Genomic DNA, 23,070 nt, shown 5'->3' with positions numbered 1-23,070 from the left:
CCCGCTTGCTTTAGCAATTCATGTTCCACAGAATTATGAGCCTATGAACCTGCACTTCTGTTTTCAAAATGATTAACTTTGGCGAGACTTGTAAAATTGAGATGGCGCCACCAGAAGACCTCATCACAGCCTTTTGTAGACACCCGCAGTCCACTCCGTGGTTGTAATGATATCTCATTGCCAAAAGCACCTATTAAATTCACAGACCATCATTAACAAACGAGGTCTATCCTCCCTTTTTGCCTCTCAACAAAAACTGCTGTCGGCCAATAAGACCAACATAACTTAGATGCACATTTGATAGTTGTTCCTTGCAGGCAGTAGCTTCAAAAATCACTCGTCTAGTTCAGCCAAAATAAAGGCGATGGGGCATTTCCTGTACCATGGCCCATAGCACCCTTGAGAAAACGGACAGTGAACTCTGGGCTATTACGAAGAAGGCAGATCATAAAATGGTTAGCGGGCTCTGGGAGTGCTGAGAATGAGATCTGACAAGGTCGTGATTACTGGGGTCAAGGAGAAGGGACTGGGGGTGAGCAAAGAAAACCGATGCACGTGACGAGGGACCCGAATCACAAGGTGAATAGGTGAGTAAGAATGGGCCAGGAGGCTAAGAGGGAAGGTGTGAGTGATCAGGGGCTGAGGTACAGCGAGAAGGGATTGGCCAATTTGGACTGGGTTAACATACCTGCCAGCTCACACGGTGCCACCGTGTGATATCGGCTCCCATCACAGGGTCTCCAGACGAGGCAATATCACATGGTGGCAGGAAAAACGAGATGATAGCCACTGTAAATAGTGGTCAAGTCAAGTCGTGTGTGTGTGGCTCTGTGTGTGTCGCTCTGTGTGTAGCTCTGTCTTTGTGTGTGGCTCTGTCTGTGTGTGTGACTATGTGTGTGTGAATGTGTGCCTCTGTGTAGGTATGTAACTCTGTGTAAATAGCATTTTTGGTAGGTTACTCTATGTTTAAGTGCCAATGTCTGTGTGAGGGGGGCTCTGTGTAAGTGCCTCTGTGTGTGTAGGTGACTGTGAACAACTCGATCTAGGTGGCTCTGTATGTGTATGTGTGCGTGGCTATGTATATGTAAATTCAATAGGTCATGCATATGCAAACGATTAATCTATTAGCATTGTGAATGACAATGTCATTTATTTAACGATTACGCTATTGCAAATTAAAAAGACAATGCTATTTATTTATGATTTAGAAAAAAACTTAAAAAATAATAAACAGTACCAATAGCTCTACCTTTAATAATGCCGAGACCATTGCATTGTAAATGCTTGTTTTAGGACATGGGGCGATTTTTAGGGTTCAGGGCTTGGAGAGGGAAGGGACAGTTTTCAAGGCTTGGGCGGTTTTTGGGTGTATAGGCGGGTTTGGGGATGGGGTTGTTTTAAGAATGTGGGCCTGGGTTTTAGGGCTCAAGGAGGAGTGGCTGGGGTGTGATCTTTACCACACATCTATTTACTAAACATGCCTTTACCACAAAATTGTGTGGTGAAGGCATGTGTGCTAAAGGAATGCGCTGTTAAGACTTATTCATTTTTCGGGATTGTGTCGTAGAGGCATGCAAGGTTTAGCCATGCGTGCCCCATCATACAACCGTCACACGGACATCAAAACCCTACCCTCGCCGCTGCACAGTCCTCCATGCATCAACATTGTGATTGTAAATTGTATTTATATAGTGCTTACTACCCCTGTCGAGGTGTTGAAGTGCTTTGTTGCGAGCTGCACGCTACTCCGGAACCATAGACTAGAGTTTAATATTTAGTGCATTAGTAATGAGTGCTCTCTTTTTTCCTTGTGCATTAATTGTTTTAAGATTGTGCTCTTTATTCCTTGCCTGTTTGGTAGTGTTTAGAGTAGGGTTAGAATGATTGGACTGAATTTGAAAAGGGAAAGTAGTAAATTGTTTTTGTAAGTAGTGGTCATGTGTGCATGTTAGTTGAGTGAATGGGCTTAAGGGGGGGGGAGTTTGAGAAGGATGTTTCGGAGTTGATAGTAGTCAGAAGGATTTAGGATGAGTCAAGAAGAGGCGAGATGGTACACAGATGGAAGGGAGTATTTATCATGAGAAAACTGAAATGAACTCACACATACATATATGACACTTGGTAAAGGTTTAGTGCCTGAAGTGCACCCCTGTATACAAATGCCCATATGTACATAGAAGCAGCAATATTTTCATGGTCTGTGGTGCAAAATTTATCTTGTGGTGAATTATGCATTTTTTTGTATCAAATAACTATAATTAACTTATATATACATGCACTTCTTAAAGGTTTATAGCAGGCATAAACCCCTCTATGTATGCATTTATATGTACCTAGACATCACAATATTGACATGGTCTGATAAACACATGCATCTTGTGGTGTAATATACAATTTGTTTCCCTTATATAATTGTATCTGCGTGTAACAATGTACAATGACACATGTAAAACAACAACCTCATATCCATATCATGAGAATCATAGTTTGTCATGTCTTACTATACTATTGTGGTGCACTGTTGAGTTGTGAGTATAATTGTCATGTGGGGAAAAGCTATCTCTTGACAGATCTTCTGAAACATAGATTGTTGTCAGAGGATCTTATATTTGTGGGAAGCGAACCCCAAAGTTTGGCTGTTTTTTTTTCTTGTATGTAGGAATTTTGAGAGACATTCTCAAGTGTAGGTTCCTTTGTTGTATGTATCTGTTGATTTTCTTCCTGATAAAGAGTGGCCCTTTGCCATGTATTGTGGTGTGTGAGATTCAAAGCAGCTTGAAGGTGGATCGTCTGGCAAGTGGTAACCCATGCAGGGCCCTGAAGTCAGGGGAAATGTGTGCTTGCGTCTTTGCATGTATGAGTAGTCCAGCAGCAGCATTCTGAATTCTCTGTAATATTCTTATAGTTGATAAAGGTGTTGTGATATAGACCATTAGCGTAGCCCAGTTTCGATAAGACAAGAGAAATGGTAGCTTGAACCTTGAGGCCAAATCTTTGGTATAGGAAAATGCATTACAGTGTTTTCATTGTGAGAAAGAAGGATTTGGCTACCTTATTCACTTGCGCGTTCATTGACAGCTTGGCGTCTAACGATAATTTGAAGGTTTCTTACCTCTTTAGATATTTTTGGTGGTGGTTCTAGATCTTGAGGCCAAGCACAGGCAGGGTTGTAGGTTTTTCAGTCACCACAGGTGAGTATTTTGGTTTTGGGGTAATTCAATATGAGGTGGCTCCATGTCATCCACTGTCTACAGCCCAGAGACAACGGAGGATTTTTTAAAAGTTATTTTTAATGAACAGTTAAACAAAAAAAATCAAAACAAAAACTGTGGTAACAGTAGAAATTGCAGATCAGAAAATAAAGACAGCAGCAGCAATTTAGAAAGACCCTTACGGACCACTACATATTGACATTAGACCAATGCAGCAAAATTACACTGATCACGGGCGAAATCCACATCAGAAATATTAGAAAACATAATCTTCAGTACCATTCAGGGGCCCATAGAGGTGCCCCCTATACGCATTCCACTTACCCCATATATTAATCTATTTATTTGGAGGACAAAACCCCTCCTGCCCATATCACCCTCTCAGCCAGCATGCAACACTTCATGTCTCTCTTCCAGTCCCCCAAACTCTGGCTCAAATCGGATCGCCACATGAAAGTTATGTTTCACTTAGCCACCATCAGTCCCAAGATACGCCAGTGTCGGTTCATGCAATTATGGTCGGTTTCAGCCCGAGCGTTGAGAAAGTAGCATTTGGCCGACAGTGCCAGATCACTTCCCACTACTTCATTGACGCAAGCCAGTACCCTCCCCCAATAATGATAAAACGCAGGGCAAGTTCACAGCAAATGAAGGATGAGCCTTCCTGACCACACTTCTAGGACACTAAGATTGATCCGATTTGCCCATTTTAACCAGGGTAGTACATGCATAATAGCTGCTAAAGAATTTTCAGTTGCACCAAACAAAATCTGGAGCGTATTTTCACCTCCCCTACGGGAGGCCAGAGCTTCCGGCTACTCTCCCTCCTCCAAGTCCCCTATGTCTTCCTCCCACCTTGTCAGCAGCTTGGCCAGAGTGCAACTGAAGATTTTTGATGTTCCAGTGTCCTTTGGGCTTTTCAATTTCATAAGTATCTGTGTACCATCTGCGGTGTTATAGCAGGTGAAATCAAAACCATTGATCAGGTGTGGTAATGATTATATGCTGATGTTGAAAAGCATTGGTGAGATGATTGAGCCTTGAGGGTCTCTTGCTTTAATACTGTATGGTTTAGAAGAGAACGGAGGAGTATGTACAATATTTGTTCTATTATGTAGGTGCACTGTGCCCTCTATTCCAGCTTCCTTAAGTATTGTGACTGTGTCAAAGGCAGCTGAAAGGTCCAAGAGAAGAAGGGCCTCAACCCTATTCTGGTCTACAATATTTTTAAGTCCATTTATGATAGAGATTTGGGCTGATTTGGTGCCTCTTCCTGGACAGAATCCAGTTTGGATGTCAGAGAAAATGGAATTGTCTTCAATAAAACATGACTTGACGACGAAGGCTGCTCTTTCTTTGCTTTGGAATGTCCTGCTTGCTCTGAGTCTGTAGTTGTCGGAGTTTTGGTTGTCCAGAGTAGGTTTTTTAAATAATGAGTGTATGTGTGCCTTTTTTAAGTCTTCTGGAAAAAAATCTGTTGGTATCAGATGTTGATGGGTGTGCCGACTTGGATGGCCACTGAGGTGGATAGTGGAGTGTTTTTAAATATGTGAGGTGGACAAAGGTCAGAGGGGCAGCTAGCAGGCTTGCTCGCTTTGACCAGATCCAAATGGTATTTAGACAGAATATTGGAAACAGAAATATCGTGGATCAAAATATTGTGTCAGGAATATTGAGGACACAAATATCGTGAAGGTAAGTTTCTATATTTAAGCCAGGTTTTACTATATATTACTTCACATATATGTACCTTGCCGATATAGATATCTTCAAGGTGCATAGATGTGGAGTTAAGAATCGTAAATCTATACTTGCCTATTTGCACTTGCCTTCTCGATATTTTGATCCTCGATATTTTTGGCACAATATTATTTCTCACAATATTTCTGTTCCCAATATTCTGCCCGGGATCCATCCAGATTGTGCAGCCAATTACATCCACTCACCAAGTATCTCTCTGAGAACAACAAGAGAATGATAAAATTGATCACTTTTGTAATTCAAGAAACACTTTAGCATGTATACCATTCACAGCCTAGCAGATATCTGAATGCATGCTGGGAAAAACATTTAGACTCTATACAAACACTGAACGTCTGCAACATATGACTAGAACAAAATCAACTCTGCTCTGCACTATGAGAAGGAAATGGGGCCTGGCAAAGGGTGCAACCTATACAATAAAAGGTGGGTTTGCAATAAATGCTTAGTAAAATGGATGGCAATTTACTGGAAGACCAATTATATTGAATATCACCTGCACATACTATTTGAAATTTATAGAGATACGATTCTGGCATTTAGAAACCATGTGTTTGATAGAAAATAAGAGGAACCTGAAATTAAAAAAAACAATTACATAGCCTGACAAATTAAAGTTGCACCAGAAAACTCTTATTGTCCCTACAGACTCTGTCACACACATAAGGGCTTTTAGGGCCATGACACAAAAGTGCTCGAATCAGAGCATTTATTGTGTATTAACATCATACCTGATAATTCCATTCAGGGCTGCAGTTTAGCAAATTGTAAATGAAGTACACAGATATACTTATAGTCAAAGTTGGACTGGAAACCAATATCAGCCCTGGTAAAAGGGTATCCGTACCAAAGCAGCGATCTCGTTGCAACCTGGTAAAAGGGTATCTGTACCAAAGCAGCGATCTCGTTGCAACCACTCCGTGACAAATGGGTGAGAGACGTGGGCCATGACTTTACAGATAAAGAATGGGACACCATAATAGGTTATCCCAAGAAGGTGTCTTGAAACCCCTAATTTAAATTCATCCAATTGATTCTGTTGTACAGAGCCTATGTGACTCCACGTAGACTATGCACCATGTTCCTGGGAACAAGGGACCCTGCCAGCGATGTCACACACCCAACACAGGACTGCTACACATGGTATGGGACTGCCTGAGATTAGTGCATTACTGGGCGTCTATATCTCAGATATTAAAGGACATTGCCCCAGTGTGCAATAATGATTCAATGGAATATTGTATACTGGGCCTGGTGCGCTGTGGGAAGAAGGGTAATCCAACACATAAGGTCGCTAATCTTGCGCTTCTCCAAGCTATAAAGAACATTACAACACTTTGGAAAGCCCCTAGGGCGCCGACCTTACAGGACTGGCATGCGGAAAAGGTCAGATGGGTAGAGCAGAGGGGGCTGAACTACAAAGAGAAGAACATGGGGTGAGAAAAACACCAATATCTATGGCTTGGAACACACTAATGGAGGAATATGTTGTGATTGACATACTATCATACTGAGAAAGTATAGTTGCAACTAGCCAGGCCCCGGACCAATGGGGGTCATTACACATGTCAACAATGTTGGTGCTTTCAATTACAGAACGATAGGGGGTGCAATCAGGAATGCGTACAGAGACAACTGTGCACCCAGAAACATGATATGGGCCTATGAATATACTCTTTATAGGCAGTGTCGGCCGAGTTCACGGGAGGAGGAAAGGTCGGGGAAGTTTGTTCTTCTAAGTTAATTATAAAGTGAGATTTGAATTTGCAAATTTAAAATGTTGTATAGTAGCAGTTTTTTGGTGGTTGAGCGGGAGTTGCAAGACTGCACATTGTTGTAGCCATGTACCCACTCTATTGTGCTTATGGAATGTAACAACTTTAATTGTGCACCGTATAAGATCCTTCAGGACACTGTTGGGATCCGCTATATAACCGATTTAAATGCACAAGACTTGACTCGTACGAATAGAATGCGGACTTATCGCCTTTGTCTTAAATGGGTAATTGTTGTACAAAATCAATAAAAATATGTAAAAAAATAAAATAATCAACCCTGGCAAAAATGTCCCACCCTCACTGCTTGACGCCGAGTCTAGAATTGGGCTGTCAGGAATGAGTAGCTCATGCAAGCCCAACCTGATTTGAAAGTAGCCCTCTAGTCTGCAGCCCACAGGAAAAATGCCAGAGTGTCATAAAAGCAGTCTGGTCTTGCCCCTTAGGTTCTTTAAATTACATTTTTAGAATTGAAACAGAGTTTCTACTAAAAAAGCTTAAAACAAGAGCAGAGCACCTTGACAAGAAAATCGAGAGGTTCGGAAACTAACACGACATTTTTTTATCCAAGCATCAGGCAAGCCATCTAAAAATCAATATATTCAAAATGATGATAATTACTTGTTATGCCATGATTTCTGGTGCAGATTATGGTGGTGTAGCACAATAAACAAAATATTTTACTGTTACCTACCTCAAAGCCACTCATTTAATCTTCCTAAGCAGGGTTCAAACTTGGATTTATCACCAGGACAGAAAGGTCAAGGCGATTTATTTTCTTCTTGTTCAACTTCTTTTGCCCTTTATATCAATGTATTTCAGATAGACTCAGAATCTGCTACCCAGCATCTATACTTTATATTCCTAGGCATAGATGCATCAAGCTAAAAACGGCTCGTAAAGGGGCAGATTCTCAGAATCAGCCCCTTTATGACCGTTTTTTTGCATTTGGGATGCATCACCCCAAATGCAAAAATCGCAAGTTAAGAAATCGCAAAATTGCGATTACTGAAATTGCGATTGCATTTAAGGAATCTCAAATTGAGATTCCTTAATTGCAATGCATTAAAGTTAAAAAAAATAGCAATTTCGCTAATAGGGGGAGCAAATTACCATGAAGTTGAACTTCGTGATAATTTGCAAAAACTTTGAAAAATGCCCTAAAGTGCATTTTTCAAAGTTCCATTTTACATACAAACATGCCCTTAGGGCATGTGTGTGTGCAAGATGTACCCATATACAGATATCAGGGGTGCAACAGGGGCATAGATGCATCAAGCTAAAAACCACTCGCAAAGGGGCAGATTCTCAGAATCTGCCCCTTTGCAACCTGTATTTTTGCATTTGGGATGCATCATCCAAATAAGAAAATCGCAAGTTAAGAAATCGCAAAATTGCGATTACTGAAATAGTGATTGCTTTTAAGGAATCTCAAATTAAGATTCCTTAATTGCAATGCATTAAAGTTAAAAAATTAGCGATTTTCGCTAATAGGGGGAGCAAATTACCATGAAGTTGAACTTCATGGTAATTGGCAAAAACTTTGAAAAATGAACTAAAGTATATTTTTCAAAGTTCCATTTTACACGCAAACATGCCTTTAGGGTGTGTGTGTGTGCAAGATGTACCCATATGCAAATTTCAGGGGTGCAACAGGGTGTCCTTTTGACACCCTGGCACCCTTGAAATTGCAATCTCAATTTGCGATTCTCTAATTGAGAATCGCAAATTGAGATTGTCTTCCCATTCATTCCTATGGGCCTCTAGGTCCATAGGAATGAATTGAGAGGTATTCCTTAATTGCGACTCGCAATTTGCGAGTCGCAATTAAGGAATTTTAAGAAATAGCTATTTTTTTAGCAAGTTCTTCATGCATAGCCTTTTGCTATTCCTTATTAGCGAATCCTTATTTTTCTCTAATAAGGAATAGCAAAATGGGTGCTTGATGCATCTAGGGGCTAGTTCCTTAGTTTCCTTACTCTCGCACCTTTCAACTTTCTCTTCCTGACAAATTTTTGTTTCTACCCTAGATTAGTCCATCCATCAGTTTCACTCTTTTTAATTCCATCATTGTTTTCTTCCTTCTTGTTATCTTTTACCTTTTACCTTATTCTGGAAACCTTTTTGATTTATGTCCTTTATTTTAATCACTCCGCCTCTTGTTGCCTGAGCTTCCTCGTAATCTGTTGTATTATGTATATTAATTCAATACTGACATGTATTTCTGTAAGAGTCAGCTCAGATATGACCTCAATGTCCATATCTTTCTACTGCAGGTACCTCCCAAGTTCAGCACCTGATGACAGTGTTGATCCGGGAACACAGGCGGATTTTTGCTACCACCAGGGCTGATCCCTCAGAACTCATCATTGACTCAAGGTCTGGGATTCAGCACATCAATGGGGTTTCAGAAAGAGACAGTTCCATAACTGAAGACATTGTTGCGGACCAACCAGATATGTTAATCTCTAGAGCTCCTACCATGGAAGCTGCCAATGCCAGGACAGTCAACAGAGCCACGCCTCAGTCTGCGACTACTCCGAATAAGAAGGTGCAAACTTTGCAAAGTTGGAAATGTGCTCTTAAACCAACAGGGGGAAGATCCCCAAGTCCCAAGTTTGGCAACTCCAACTTGGATATTCCAAGCCTGTCGCCTAGTGGAAACTGGTTGATGAATGGATTGTCCTCTTTGAGGGGACATCGTAGGACATCATCTGTTGAGCGAGTTAAAGACTCTGGCTCATCCCAAAGGTTCTCAACGTATGATAATGTTCCTTCTTCTAGCCTGTCCCTGAGCGCACACAGCGTGGGCTGCAGCACGTGGTCTTCTTCATCTTGTGAACTTTCCATTTCTGACTCAATCAGTAGCTGCCCCGCCTGCCGCGGCAGCGACTCTTCTGCCTTCCTGGGCACAAAGGCTGACTGGCCCGGGCTGTCTTCTGTGTCTCAGAGTGAGGTGAAAAGCATGGACAGCAGCTTTGAGAGGTTACAGGTGTGCTTCAGCAGTGACAGCAGCATTGAACAAAGCCACCCAGTGACCGCAACAAAAGACCCAGCACGCTACTCCCGAGCTCTGCAGGGCCTGGTATCGGAGTTAAAAAATGAGCTTGAAAGACAGAGATCCGAGTATGAATCCAGGATACAAAGGTAAGAAGACAAGATACAATTCACTATTTTATTAATTCCTAATGATTTTCCTATGTGTAATTGGAATGTAAGACATAAAGTGATTTTTTACATAATAAGGAAGTATGTTTGTAGTTCTCAAAACCATCCAAATGAGAAACAGTTGGAAGGAGTACAGGTGAGAAAATAATTCCATCAGCATTTGTCTACTTAGGCCGTGATCACAAGTGGATCGGTGTTTGCGGACCGTTGAGTAAACCCATCTTTACAGGGGTCGGAATTATTAGTTGAGTGGTGTGTACAGCATCTGAAATGTATCCAGTATATTAAATATCCAACTCTTCGTTAAATTTTGACAGTTCAAACCTGCCGGAATTTAACAGACTAAAAGTGTACATTATTTATTTACCTTACCCTGCCGATTTTGGGGCGGTAAGCAGCAACATTGGAATTTTATTCCACAGAAACTCGTAATAGATTCTATTTATTGCACTCGACTAACAACATATCCCAGGGTATTGTTATTTATCTAGTGTGATAAGAAGCACCGAGATTCTGACAAATTCTGAAGCATGGCTTTAGGTTGAGAAAATATTGCATAGATTATCTTGCAATTGATGACCCTGTGAAACAAACTGGTTATATATGTGTGCCACGCTGTATTCTGAGATCCTTAATACAGGCTGCCATATTTTTCATGATGGGATTCAACGCTAGGTTAATGTTTCTGTGTGTTGTGTTTACAGTTGATTATAAAAACAATTCAAGTGATGGGTGGCCAGCCAGCACCCTCCCACGTTAACATCTGCCCATTCATAGGTTTTCTGATTTCACTGACCATGCCAGATGGTTCACACTCTCCCCTCCCCTTAATTTACACTCTTTAAGTTTTTCTTAGGTGCCCGCCTGAATGAAGGGCAGCCAAATACAGAGGCCGGTAGCCTAAACCTGATTCCACCTCATGCATATTTCTTCCACCACCCTATATTCCTTGACCCTTCATCTCACTTGCTGGTTACTTTTCATCGTGGTTTTCATCCTGTGTCACTATATTCTTATTTTTGCTTCCTCCACTCTTCTACACTTTGAGGATAGAAAATTAGTCTCATCCCCCATCTGCAAACATTGGTAAAGAGCAAGCATTGGTTTTCCATAAATCACTGTAATAAATCTCTGTGCACTTTTAACACCTTCAACCCCTGCACTCTACTGTAAACCGTTAAGGCATGTGAAAAGCAGTGTTTTTGATGAAGGGGAACCACACGACCCTCGCAGACTTAATACGAAGCACTTGCTTTAGCCCCGGTCTTACTTCCTCGACAGTGAGCATTAACTGTACGCTAAAGTGCCAGACAGAAAAGGGGTGTACATTCGTACATGGCCTTTATACAATGGCAGGTACAACAAGCTCTCTAAAGACATATTGGAACAAGCTGATATCTGAGGGGAACAGAGACGTTTTAAGGCATGGGCAAAGTGCACTCTGTCTCAGGGCTCCAGCCTTTCATGGGCCCCAGGACAGAGCCAGCTTTGTTCTGCAGACAGTCTTTCCCTGATGACTTTGAATAATTCTTAAACAGATTGTTTTAAATAACGTTTTCTGATCAACGTGTAGAGGCCAAAGCGGATCATCAAAAAACTCATAACGCCTGTAAAAAGCTACAGAATACTGTTCGCCGTTTAGCAAAAACCTGCAATGACTTTACGGATAGAATGATTGAAGCAGAAGGACGTATCTCTACACTTGAAGATCAAATGACCCAAACCCAAAGCGAGATTAAGGAAATCAAGGCGCAAAAGTTTGATGTAAACGCAAAACTGATTGACCTAGAAAATAGGCTACGGCGTAATAATTTATGCATTTTGGGTGTGCCCGAGGGTCGTGAAGGTCAAGACGTGCGTCAGTTTGCTATAGACCTACTTAATGATGCATTTCCTGAGGTCAAGGAATGGCAATGGGTGCAAGAAATTCAGCGGGCTCATCGTTTTCCATTTTGGTCACAACCAGCACGGGCAAACCAAGGCGCTCGATATCCACGGGCTATTTTGATTTCCTTAAATAATTTCTTGGCTAGACAGCTTCTTTATGACCTTGCACGACCGGACAAAAAGAGATCAGGACTTGGGGTGGAATTTTTTGTCCGCCCCGATTATTGCCATGCTACAGTTGAGAACCGGTGGCGACTTCGACAATTAATTCCTGCATTTCAAGCAAAAGAGGTGCAAGTGTTCCTTCTGCAACCTGCTACTTTGAAAACGATTTATAAAGGGCATAATAGATTTTTCACAACGGAAGTTTCAGCCAAAGAATATCTGAACTCATTACCCTGAGATGACATAGACTTGACTACCATGTGACTATTTTTTTTTTTCCTATACTTTGGAATCTCAGGGTTCTTTGTTTCTAGTTTCGATAACGATCTCCAAAGCCAATGGAGGTACTCTCACACACATCAAGGGGCAATAGGCCCTACTGCCTCATTGTTGGGGGAGGGTCACTGGGGTGGGGGAGGGGGCGCTCTGGGGGTTGACGGGTGGGGGGGGGTTCACGGTGGTGGGGGGTAAATAAAGAGAAAATTTCAGTTCAAGACCAATAAGACATGAGATATGAGGTGAAACACTCTGGACTTAAGAGATGGCTGTTATTCATTATTTTAAGTAAAAAAAATGGCTGGTACTAATTTTTGAATATGTTCCTTTAACGTCTGTGGGTTGAATAATGTGGTAAAACGTAGGAAAGTGATGCACGAAATACGTTTGATACAACCAGACATTATCTGTCTCCAAGAGACACACATATCATGGGGAAACCGTAAAGTATTGAACGAATTAGGGTACACTGTTCTAGTAGCATCACAACAGTCTACTATGAACCGGGGTGTTGCTATTCTGGGGCGCCAATCAGGTATTGTATCTACAAGAGTTAAAGCAGATAACATGGGCCGCTGGGCAATTTGTGAATGTGTGATAGGGAATACCCCTGTGACTATATGTAATGTATATGGCTCAAACAGTGACGACCCTGCTATACTTGAATTTCTGAATGTCGAATTAGCACTCTGGGGCACCCCCGCGTTGGTAATGGGAGATTTCAACATCCATGGGGATATAAATACGTGGGACCCAACCTTTAAAGATTATAGGGGTAGAAAACCGAAGGTATTCAGGGGGCTGAGACAATTACTGCTCCAACATGGCTTGGTAGACTGCTGGCCACTTTCAAATCCACTAGACCCTGGCTATACCTTCTTTTCTTCCCCCCATAAAAAATGTGTTCGTCTCGATTATATTTTTTCAACCCGAGACTTGTTAGTAGGTGCTCGGATGTCCTTAATGCCTCGTATTACATCAGACCACGCACCCGTAGTGTTGGATATGACAATACTTAGCCTACCTCGCATGCAAAGACTCTTTACATTTAATAAAAAACTTTTGGAAGACACGCTGTATGTCTCTCAAATACTAGAATGGTCCCAACAGTTTTTCAATATCAATAGAGGATCCTCAACAAGTGCAATGGTATGGGATTGCTTCAAAGCGGGGCTGCGTGGTGAGACATGCAGTTATGGCTGGGCAATGCAACGTAAGGAAAAAGAAGTAATGAAGCAGTTATTGCAAGATCTGGCCAATGCAGAATGTGAGTTGATAGGTGATATAAGGAGAGGACAGGACTGTTGTAATACTCAAGATAAAGTGGCAAAATGCAAGGCAAAAATTACAGGGGTCTGGAGTCAGAAAATTGCCGCTCAACATAAATTGTATAAGGCTGAAAGGTATGAGTATGGTGAGACGGTAGGGAGATGTCTTGCTCAAAGAATGCGACAAAGACAGATGATGCAACATATATCCTCTATTGAAAATAGGCAAGGTTTGAGGATAGAGACACCTGAAGGTATTATGAGAGTTTTCCAAGAATTCTATACTGAGCTCTATACTCAAGATAATGCATCCCCAGAGCTAATAGAGCAGTTTGTCAACAGTTGTTATCCTGGACATGCGGTGGAGGATACACAAAGAGAGGAATTGGAAGCTCCAATTACGATGTTAGAACTTGAGACAGCTATTACAAGCTTAGCTTTGGGTAAAGCTTCGGGCCCTGATAAATTGCCATTAGAGTTATATCTTAAATTATTTCCAATTATTAAAAAAGACATGCTGGAGACATTCATAGCCGCCCAGTCAGGACATCCACCGCCATCGTGGGATGACGCCACTATTGCAGTTTTTAAGAAAAAAGACAAGCCTTCTTATCTGCCCGGCTCATATCGACCTATATCGCTTATTAATGTTGATGTCAAAGTCTACTCTAAAATTCTAGCGAACCGGCTGATCTATGTGGTCCCGGGATTGGTTTCCAACCAACAGCATGGATTCCTACCTGGGCGGGGCACAACTAATCATGTTTCTCGAGTCATTGCAGCCTTGGAATACGCAGAGACGACGCATAAGAATATAGGTCTAGTATTCCTAGACGCAGAAAAGGCGTTCGATCGCGTCTCATGGCCGTATTTATGGGCCGTTATGACTAAACTCGGGTTTGGACCTTGCTATCTGCAGGCCATTCAGGTTATGTATCGGCATCCAAGGGCACATATTTCTATGTCAGGACAGCTGTCAGGGTATGTAGATATTAGCCGTGGTACACGTCAGGGATGTCCCTGCTCGCCACTCTTATTTGCTATTTACATCGACCCACTGCTACAGGCGTTAACTACATCAACACATATACCATCTATGATCCTTCCGGGGGGTAGCATGCGTGTGTTAGCATATGCAGATGACATTGCAGTTGTAACATCAGACCCGGACACTGCAGCCCCCGAGATTGAAGATATAACTAAAGAGTTTGGCCGGGTAGCAGGATACAAACTTAATATTTCAAAAACACAAATTGTATGTACGGCAGGATTATGCTCTAATGATAATCGAGTGACCCCAGAAGCCAAGTACCTTGGTATTAAAATTAGACTATCCCTTTATGATCTGGTCATGGTCAACTGGACTGATCTTATACGCTCAATAAAACAACAACTAGAAAAAATTGAATGTTTACACTTATCGATGGTGGGACGACGCAATGTGCTTAAAATGTCCATACTTCCTAAAGTGCTGTACTTCTTTAGGTCAGTACCACTTGAGGTACCACCCTTGGAAGTGCGGAAACTTCAAGCAACGATTGAAAGATTCATATGGGGATGGAAATCCCCACGTCGGGCATCTAAATTCATGACACTTCCTATGTTGAGGGGAGGCTGGGCCGTTCCTAACTTTATATTATATTATTTGTCTTGTTTGTTACAGAACATAAAGTTTGCTGTAAATGGAAATGACCCACCTCAATTTGAGGACCCTGATATTTTTTACTTATTACTTGGCCCACAAGCACGACAGATGCTTCTTCGTTTTTACGAACCTAGTTATTACAAGAGAACAAAATTTAAGTTGGTGTACACTGCTTTTAAGAGTTGGCGCATAGTTAGCAAAATTATGCAGTTACGTCGCATTAATTATCATACTCCATGCGACTCCCCGGCATTACTACCATCTATATTTTGGGATTATAGAATGCAAATCTGGGGGGAAAAAGGCGTAAAAATGGTTGGATCATTGTTTAAAGATGGTGTAGTGCTATCTTTTCAAGAGCTTAAAGACACCTATGCAATCCAACAGAATGATTTCTTTAAGTACTTTAAGTACAGTTACGAGATTTTATTTTTAAACATTTAAATTCAATATCTATTCTGCCTAACGGTCTATTGACAATACTTAAGAGACCGACACGGATCGGGATTATATATAATTATCTACTTGAATTACATCATGATGACCTTGCACTGCAGGAGTCCAAATGGCTGGCGAGGCTTGCTACGAGTTCTGTACCCTTACAAGAGTCTATTAATATTGCGGCCGATATTATGCTATCAGCGAATTTACGTGCTCAGCACTACAAAACTTTATTTAATCTTTACCACACTCCTGCAAAAATGGCAAAGTGGGGCAACAGCTACAATGGGAAGTGTTTTAGATGCCAAACTAATATGGCTGACATTGTTCATATATTTGTCGATTGTAATGTGTTAAACTCATTCTTCACATGCATTGTACAATTTCTTTCAAGTATGCTAAAAGTTGATGTCATAATTTCCAAGGAAATGATTATCTTTGGCCTATCTAGTGACTTAGATGTGTTTGTATCATATCGCAAGTATAGATACTTGCTATTTATGGCGACGGCAGTGGCTCGCCTCTGTATTGCCTCAATGTGGCTGAAACCGGAAGCTCCAGCTTATGAGATGTGGAGAGCGAAATTTTACAATGTGTTCTATCTGGAGTACAATCTATATTGCACTAAGTCAATTAAGAAAAAGCAAAGGGGGATTAAGGTCTGGCAGGCGATGATTGATCATATGGGGGTTGATGAGTGATGTCTGTATAAAGTTAGATCAAGGAAGGTTTTCACTGTAGCGTAACATTAACACTGTCTTATATTTCGTAATATTCATTTAATGTATTGTTTCTCATTTATCTATATAGGTTAAATGTTTTTTCTTTCTGGAAGTTTTGAATGTGAAAAGATGTCGGTTTTGAACTGAATCAATAAAAAAAAATAAAAAAAAAAAAATAAATAACGTTTTCCTGTATGGGGGATGTGTAAGCTTCTATTACAGACATTTCGCAGAGACATGCGTTTGTTTTATGCAATACCCTTAACAATGTTTCTTTTAGATCATAACAGGAACTTACATGTGAGAAATGGGAGGGTGCCACAGAGATTATTTGCAGTAATATTAGCGAGCTGCTGCTCTGTGTTCCAATATTAAAAACACGCATTTACAATTTGGACGATTGTGCCTGTGCACTTTCAGTGACCTGGCCAAAGAGGGTATGAAAGAGCTGAAATTGGATCATAAATTCAAAGCTGTTCAGAACAGGCCCCTGCCAAATATGCTTGGCCCAGGAACCCCAAAATCCTTAAAATAACCCTGGAGGGGAGGTGCTTAAAAGAAGCGTGTTCCATGCGTCTAGGCATAGTTATACTTCCCCCTGATCCTGCTCAGTTGTAAATCGTAAGGTGCTACATAAGGCACTCTCAGCTATTGTCTGCTTCCAAGAGGTTTTTAACACCATCGATGCTCATGACGAGGCATGAGGCACGGCGCTCTGGTGCTCATGACGAGCTCAGCTCGTCATGAGCCGTGGAACGCTCACACGCGGGGATAATTCCCCTGCTGTGCTGAGCAATCCACGGGAACGGGCGCACCTGTGACGAGCTCAGCTCGCCATGAGCACCGGAGTGCCGTGCCTCATGGCGGCTGAGCTCGTCATGAGCATGCGGGCGCTGTGCGCGCCCCCCCAGCACAGCGGGGGAATTACCCCCGCATCGAAGGGGTTAATGACATGATATTGTATTTGTGAAAAAAAATTTACGGGCTACGTACCTCCCTTCATATTTAAGCCTTCTGCAGCAAGGTATTTTTTAATGTGATTGACGCACCTAAATGTCTATAAACATTCCCGTCTTTGATCTTCACCACATGCTTTAGGCTTACATTTTAAGTGATATATATATATATATATATATATATATATATATATATATCTCAAAACAAGTCTTAATCATTGCCAAATAATGTTTATCTTCAGAGAACCAAACAGCAGCCGATCCTGTATAAGGGCGCAGGGGAGCTTCCTTGTATAAAAGGTTAAGTAAATATACACAATTAAAACGAAGGTTATATTAGTAGGTATTGTTGCAGGCATGCCCCTTCATGAGAATGTGCCTGATTCAGCACTTGGAGGGCTTACCCACGCACAGCCGTGGTCTTTCCTCACAGCGCCGAGACATCACTTTAGTTTCTCCACCTTCTTCTAGAGCGTCCAATAAAAACAGCCTCGGGCATTTAGCTTCCAAGCCTGGGCTTTACAAGTTTGCATGCCACTCAGCAGCAGTTTACCCCACCCTTTAATATCTCGTCACCGGGTGAAGTGAAGCAGCAAGCTTCACTGACCACACCCCGCAACGAGATGTGAAAGGGTGGGATCAGGAAGTATGCAAAAGACGCCACAGACAAACCTATTTTGTTAGTCTTTGGTGTCAAGAGTCTCTAGATTTTATGGGTTAAACTTTACAGCCAGGATGAGCCCATTCATACACCGCATGTAAGAGAACCTGTGATCCGATCCTGCACTGCGAGCTGGCACAATGTTGTAATGAAACGAAAATCCAGTTCCAGGTAAACTTATGATGGTATTTTATTCAGATAGTAGGTTCAAGATAAAAGTTACAGAGAGTCCCATCAGGGGCAGCCTTCCTGCTGCTCAGCCCATCCTCCAACTGCCAGCCTCACTCACCCAACATTCCACAGCATCATCCACACCAACATTTCACACCACACTAACACCTGCTGAGCAGCAGGGGCAACACACAACATGAGAAATAAATGTGGGAGCTGCGTCACATAAGGTATGGAATGCACAGTTAGACAGTACAAGCATCTCCGCTCGTTGAGTAGAGTTTCATTTTGTGAAGCGGGAAAGGCCCTAGAACATTTGTTATATAGGTATGAATGCACATTTCTCACCTCAGACATGTGCTCTCAGTGAGTTACAAACCTGCATTCTGGACGTCTTAGTTTAGTGACATTAGACGGGCTTTAAACAGGTTTTCAACTTTATACCGTGCCACACGAAAAGATGTGACGCTTGGAAATATAATTAAAGGTGTGGTGTGAGGACTGTTGAACTGTGGGGCCAGGTTAGAGTCTTGGGGTCAGCTTAACATCCTGTGATTCTGGGCAAATCACTTAGTCACCCCATGCCTTAAAAACAAATACGAATGTGCTTTTGTGTAATGTAACTGGTGTTCACGTAAAGGGCTAAAAAATGCCTTTTGAAGAACCGGGTTTTAAACCCAGCTGCGCCAGGGGCACGCCCAAAGTCTTCGGATTCACCTGTCTTGGCAAACAGAGACACGGGATACTTCTTGTTGACGTCAAAGATCAAATTTATTAGCTGCAGCCAGTAACAGAGGTCCTAGAAGTACAACACGGTGTATGTTCTCAGGAGACTGCTCAAATTCATGGAGCGAGACATCGTCTTTTATGCCAAAAATCACATTCCTGGCTAGCATCAATTACTTACAAACTGACCAATCGCGTACTGACATTTCAAAGGTATCACATAACAACAAACCCACTTTCAGTCATCCAGCCCACCAGAAATGACAAGGCAAAAACCAACATTCTTGCTCGGACAGGCCAAACGAACCCATAATAAAAAGGACCTCAACCCATGTCATAAAATAGGCCATAAAGAAGGAACAGAAACAGATGAGAAGTAAGATAGAGGGGTGTGTGCGTGTACCATAAACTCAGCAATGTCCTGCTCTTTGATCTTTATCTGACCAGCTGTCTAACAAGGAACTGGCTCAGCAAGTTTAGCCTCGGGCAACAGGGTCAGTTCACTCAGGTCAAACAGAAGTCAGCACAAACTCAATCTAAGGTGTATGTGTCCTAAAGACTTGTTCAGCCACAGTCATAAGCCTATGTGAGGGCAATCCACAAAATGATTGCCATGCACAAAATGGAACCCAAGGGTTCAGGACGAAATCGTCAAATACACAGTGAATCCATCGGTGTAACATGACGAAAACACTCATGCATACCGCACTCGTCATTTGCGGTTCGCCGATACCAAAATCGTCACGATACGACGACCTTTATGACCCAGGTTCAGAATTCACGGAACCTCAGCCCCTCCTTTTGCCCTTACATAGGCAATAACCTAAACTCACGTTAATCTGAATCCAGGTCTATATTCATCAGATCATCAAGATGTTGCTGCAGCATCATTCTAGTACTTAGTAACTCTCTCTGGACAGGTCTCCTCGAACACGAAGTGGCACAAAGGCCACATATAGCAGGAGCACACTGTACGCAAAGACAGAACAGGAAAAGGATAGCTAATACCATCCCAATGATCATAAGAATCTTCCAACCTCAAGTGGAGAACAATTCCCAAAACCATCCCATCAACGACCAATCTCCTTCGTCCATATGCACTGACTCGGAGATCTTATGTAGCTTGGAAATGGCTTGGAAGACTGTCGGAGTGTTGTCTGGAATGAAAGCACAGCAGCTCGATTGAATCAGTTTACACACTCCACCTCTTATCTGCAAGTATGACATCTAACGCAACTCTGTTCTGAAGTGTCATAAGTCGATCCGACTGGAACTCAGAAGTCAAGTTACTAAGGGCACCGGCAGTTTCGACTATGGTGGATTCAACCACTCTCGTCAACTGTCGAGTGTTCCTGCTGTTAGCCATAGGTCCCCAGAACGGCAGAAAACCCTTAAAGAAATCTCCCAATTCTTGCCCTACGGTATCTTCCTTACTGAAGACACCTCTAGCAACTCTCATTTTATGGTAATCTGCCGCAGCTGTGAAAGTGGGAGGCAACAGGAACGAAACAAAACATGTGCCCGAGAAGTCAGGGGGCAACCATGTGTATGCTTTATCGTAACAGATGGAATAGGTACCCTTAGCTGCTAGAAACTCTGGGGAAGTCTGGGACGCAAAAACATACGTCTCAGTGCAAACACTCTTCCCTAACTGAGCTCTCGGATTCTTGCCATTACCTGATGGGGTACAATCCAAATCGGAGAGGATCTTTTCGCTCGCTAGTTAACACTCAGACTAACTCCATATCCAGTAACGTTCCAACCAATGTATGCTTGTGTCTCATCTCTCGGGATAGTCTCATAGGAACTAATTCCTCTAATCATGTCGACTATACCCTTGACCAGAGCACTGGTCTTCGGACTATCTGTCACGGAACTTGGGGATAGACTCCATGAGCATAAATGAACATCGTTCTGTATGCCCAAATAGAACCATTATAGCTGAAAGGCAAAACCAGGTAAGGAATACCTTTATCGGTAGTATGGGGCATAAGGCCACAAACCCAACAATTTGTCGTGTTGATTACTAGCTGGTGTTGGTGCAGAAGCTGAACAAAAGAATTATTAGCAAATTCCAGTCTTCTAACAATTTCATGTTCAGGCAAAGGTTGAAAAGAATGAGAAGAAACAGTAGGAGGAGGTATAGGTTGCGTAGTGGGCATGAACGTCATTTGAAAAGAAAATGTCACATATCCAATTAAAAACATCATTAAGCTAAGCAACATAAACAAACACATTATTAAAAATCGTTTTCGGCTCATCAATTTACAAATTTTGCTCTTAAAGCTTATTCTTTCAACAGGTCTCTCCATCTCGAAAAACTCTCTAATTGCTGCTCGCGGTGGTAGGGTGTTCTATGCTAAGGAATGCTTCTGTCAGTCCAGGGCAACTCCCTTAGACCAACCAGAACCGTCGACCTAACGTCTTCGGCTTGCACTCCAAAGACTTGACAACCGCGACCCTACAGCTGAACCCGGATGGCGGTACGAAAAACAAAAATCTAAATAGTTCCTCGGAGGAGAGCTAACCTTCAAAAAAATCAGTAAAAGAAAGAATCTATTTTATTAGTCCAACGACTCTTGGTCGCAAATTATAAAGCTCTTTGCCAGGCAATGTCTGTTCACGGAACAGTAACTCAGGTTCAACAGTGTTCAAAGTGTTCAATGGAGGCACAGCTTCTTGAAGAAGATCATCACTTTCTTGCTCAGTGTTCGTTCCAATCAAACGGGCATCGCTGAAAGGCAGAAAACGAGGCACGGTCTCAGTCTCAGAATCAGGAAGTCCATTCTGGACCCACCGGTTGTACGGCAGAGGCAAAGGGGCCCTCTTACAATGTACACCATGGATCCAGTTCTTTTTACCGTGCACTCGTACTGCAGAACGGGTAGATAACAACACAAGATATGGTCCATTCCAGCGGGGCTGCTCGTTCTTGGCCCGCTGAAAGTTTTTGACAAGGACCCAGGATCCAGGTTTGATGGCGTGTCCTGGATCTTCAGAAGCTTGTGGTAATGTATCATGAACCTGTTGATGCAAAACACGCAATTTAGCCGTCAATTCGTACAGGTAGTCAAGCAACACAGGATGTTCTATTTCACTAAACTTTGTCGGCCGCTGCAGTCCCCAAATATTTGCCGGGCGACCAAAAACCACCTCGTATGGACTCAAACCCATTTGTGAATGCACAGTCATTCTAGTGGACAAAAAAGCTAATGGCAAAGCATCTGGCCATTGTAAACCAGAGCTCGCTTGAATTTTGGCTAATTTCAGTTTAAGAGTGCCATTGTAGCACTCGACTAGACCAGCTGATTGGGGGTGATTTGCAGCATGGAACTTCTGCCTAATACCTAATCCATCACATACTCTCTTCATTACTTGACCCACAAATTCACTCACATTGTCACTCCAGATCATTCTCGGCAAACCATACCTAGGGAAAAACTCTTTAATAAGGGTTTTCACTGTGGACAAGGCAGTGTTATCCTTCAAAGGGTAGGCTTCCACCCATCTAGAAAAAGAGCAAACAACCACTAACATGTACTTCAGGTTGTTGCACCTCTCCATGTGGATGAAATCTAGCTGCAAAGCCTCAAACGGATATGTTGGAGGAGCAAAATGACCAGCTGGAGTTGGAGTTCCCTTACCAGGATTGTACATCAAACACACCATACAGTTCTTAACCAGATTCTCTGCACACTTAGGAATACCAACATTCTGCCAAACCGGAGCCAACAACTTGCAAATCCCTTTCACGCTAATATGAGCCAATCCATGAGCCATTGTAACCACTGGAAGTACATACGCATCGGGTAACAACCACCTCTGATGCTCTGACAAATCAATCCAACAACCATTCGAATCCAATTTACCCTTGCTCTCTCTCCATTTATTCAACTCTTTCTCTGTAGCTTCAGCTTGGATGGATTTCACACTCTCAATCGTATCTTCACACATACTTCCATCTGGAACCCATCTCGCAGGACCCGCAACATACATTCAATTCATCACATCTCTCGCAGTTTCTTTCGCAACTTCATCTGCAAACGCATTACCACGACCAACATCATCCGTAACTTTCTTATGCGCACTGCATTTCACAATCGCAACTTGCAACGGCAAAGTAAGAGATTCAAGAAGTTCATTCACCAACTGACCATGCTGGATCTTGGTTCCGTGCGAAGTCAGGAACCCATGCTCTCTCCACAAACGTCCAAAACTATGAGCCACGCCGAACGC

At 42.3% G+C, this 23,070-nt stretch overlaps 1 protein-coding gene across 2 annotated transcripts in view; it reads left to right on the top strand.

Moving 5' to 3' along the window:
- ARHGAP22 (Rho GTPase activating protein 22) overlaps positions 1–23,070 on the top strand; it is a 441,023-nt gene that overhangs the window by 393,436 nt on the left and 24,517 nt on the right. For both annotated transcript variants that reach the window (XM_086921793.1, XM_086921795.1), the window contains one exon: positions 9,025–9,895. In XM_086921793.1, coding sequence (XP_086777919.1) covers positions 9,025–9,895 — 871 coding nt within the window. The remainder of the gene's footprint in view (positions 1–9,024; positions 9,896–23,070) is intronic.

Source organism: Lissotriton vulgaris, chromosome 5, assembly GCF_964263255.1.
Source record: "Lissotriton vulgaris chromosome 5, aLisVul1.2, whole genome shotgun sequence".
NCBI lineage: Eukaryota > Metazoa > Chordata > Amphibia > Caudata > Salamandridae > Lissotriton > Lissotriton vulgaris.
Note: the sequence above shows the minus strand (reverse complement) of the source record. Positions and strands in the feature narration are given on the sequence as shown.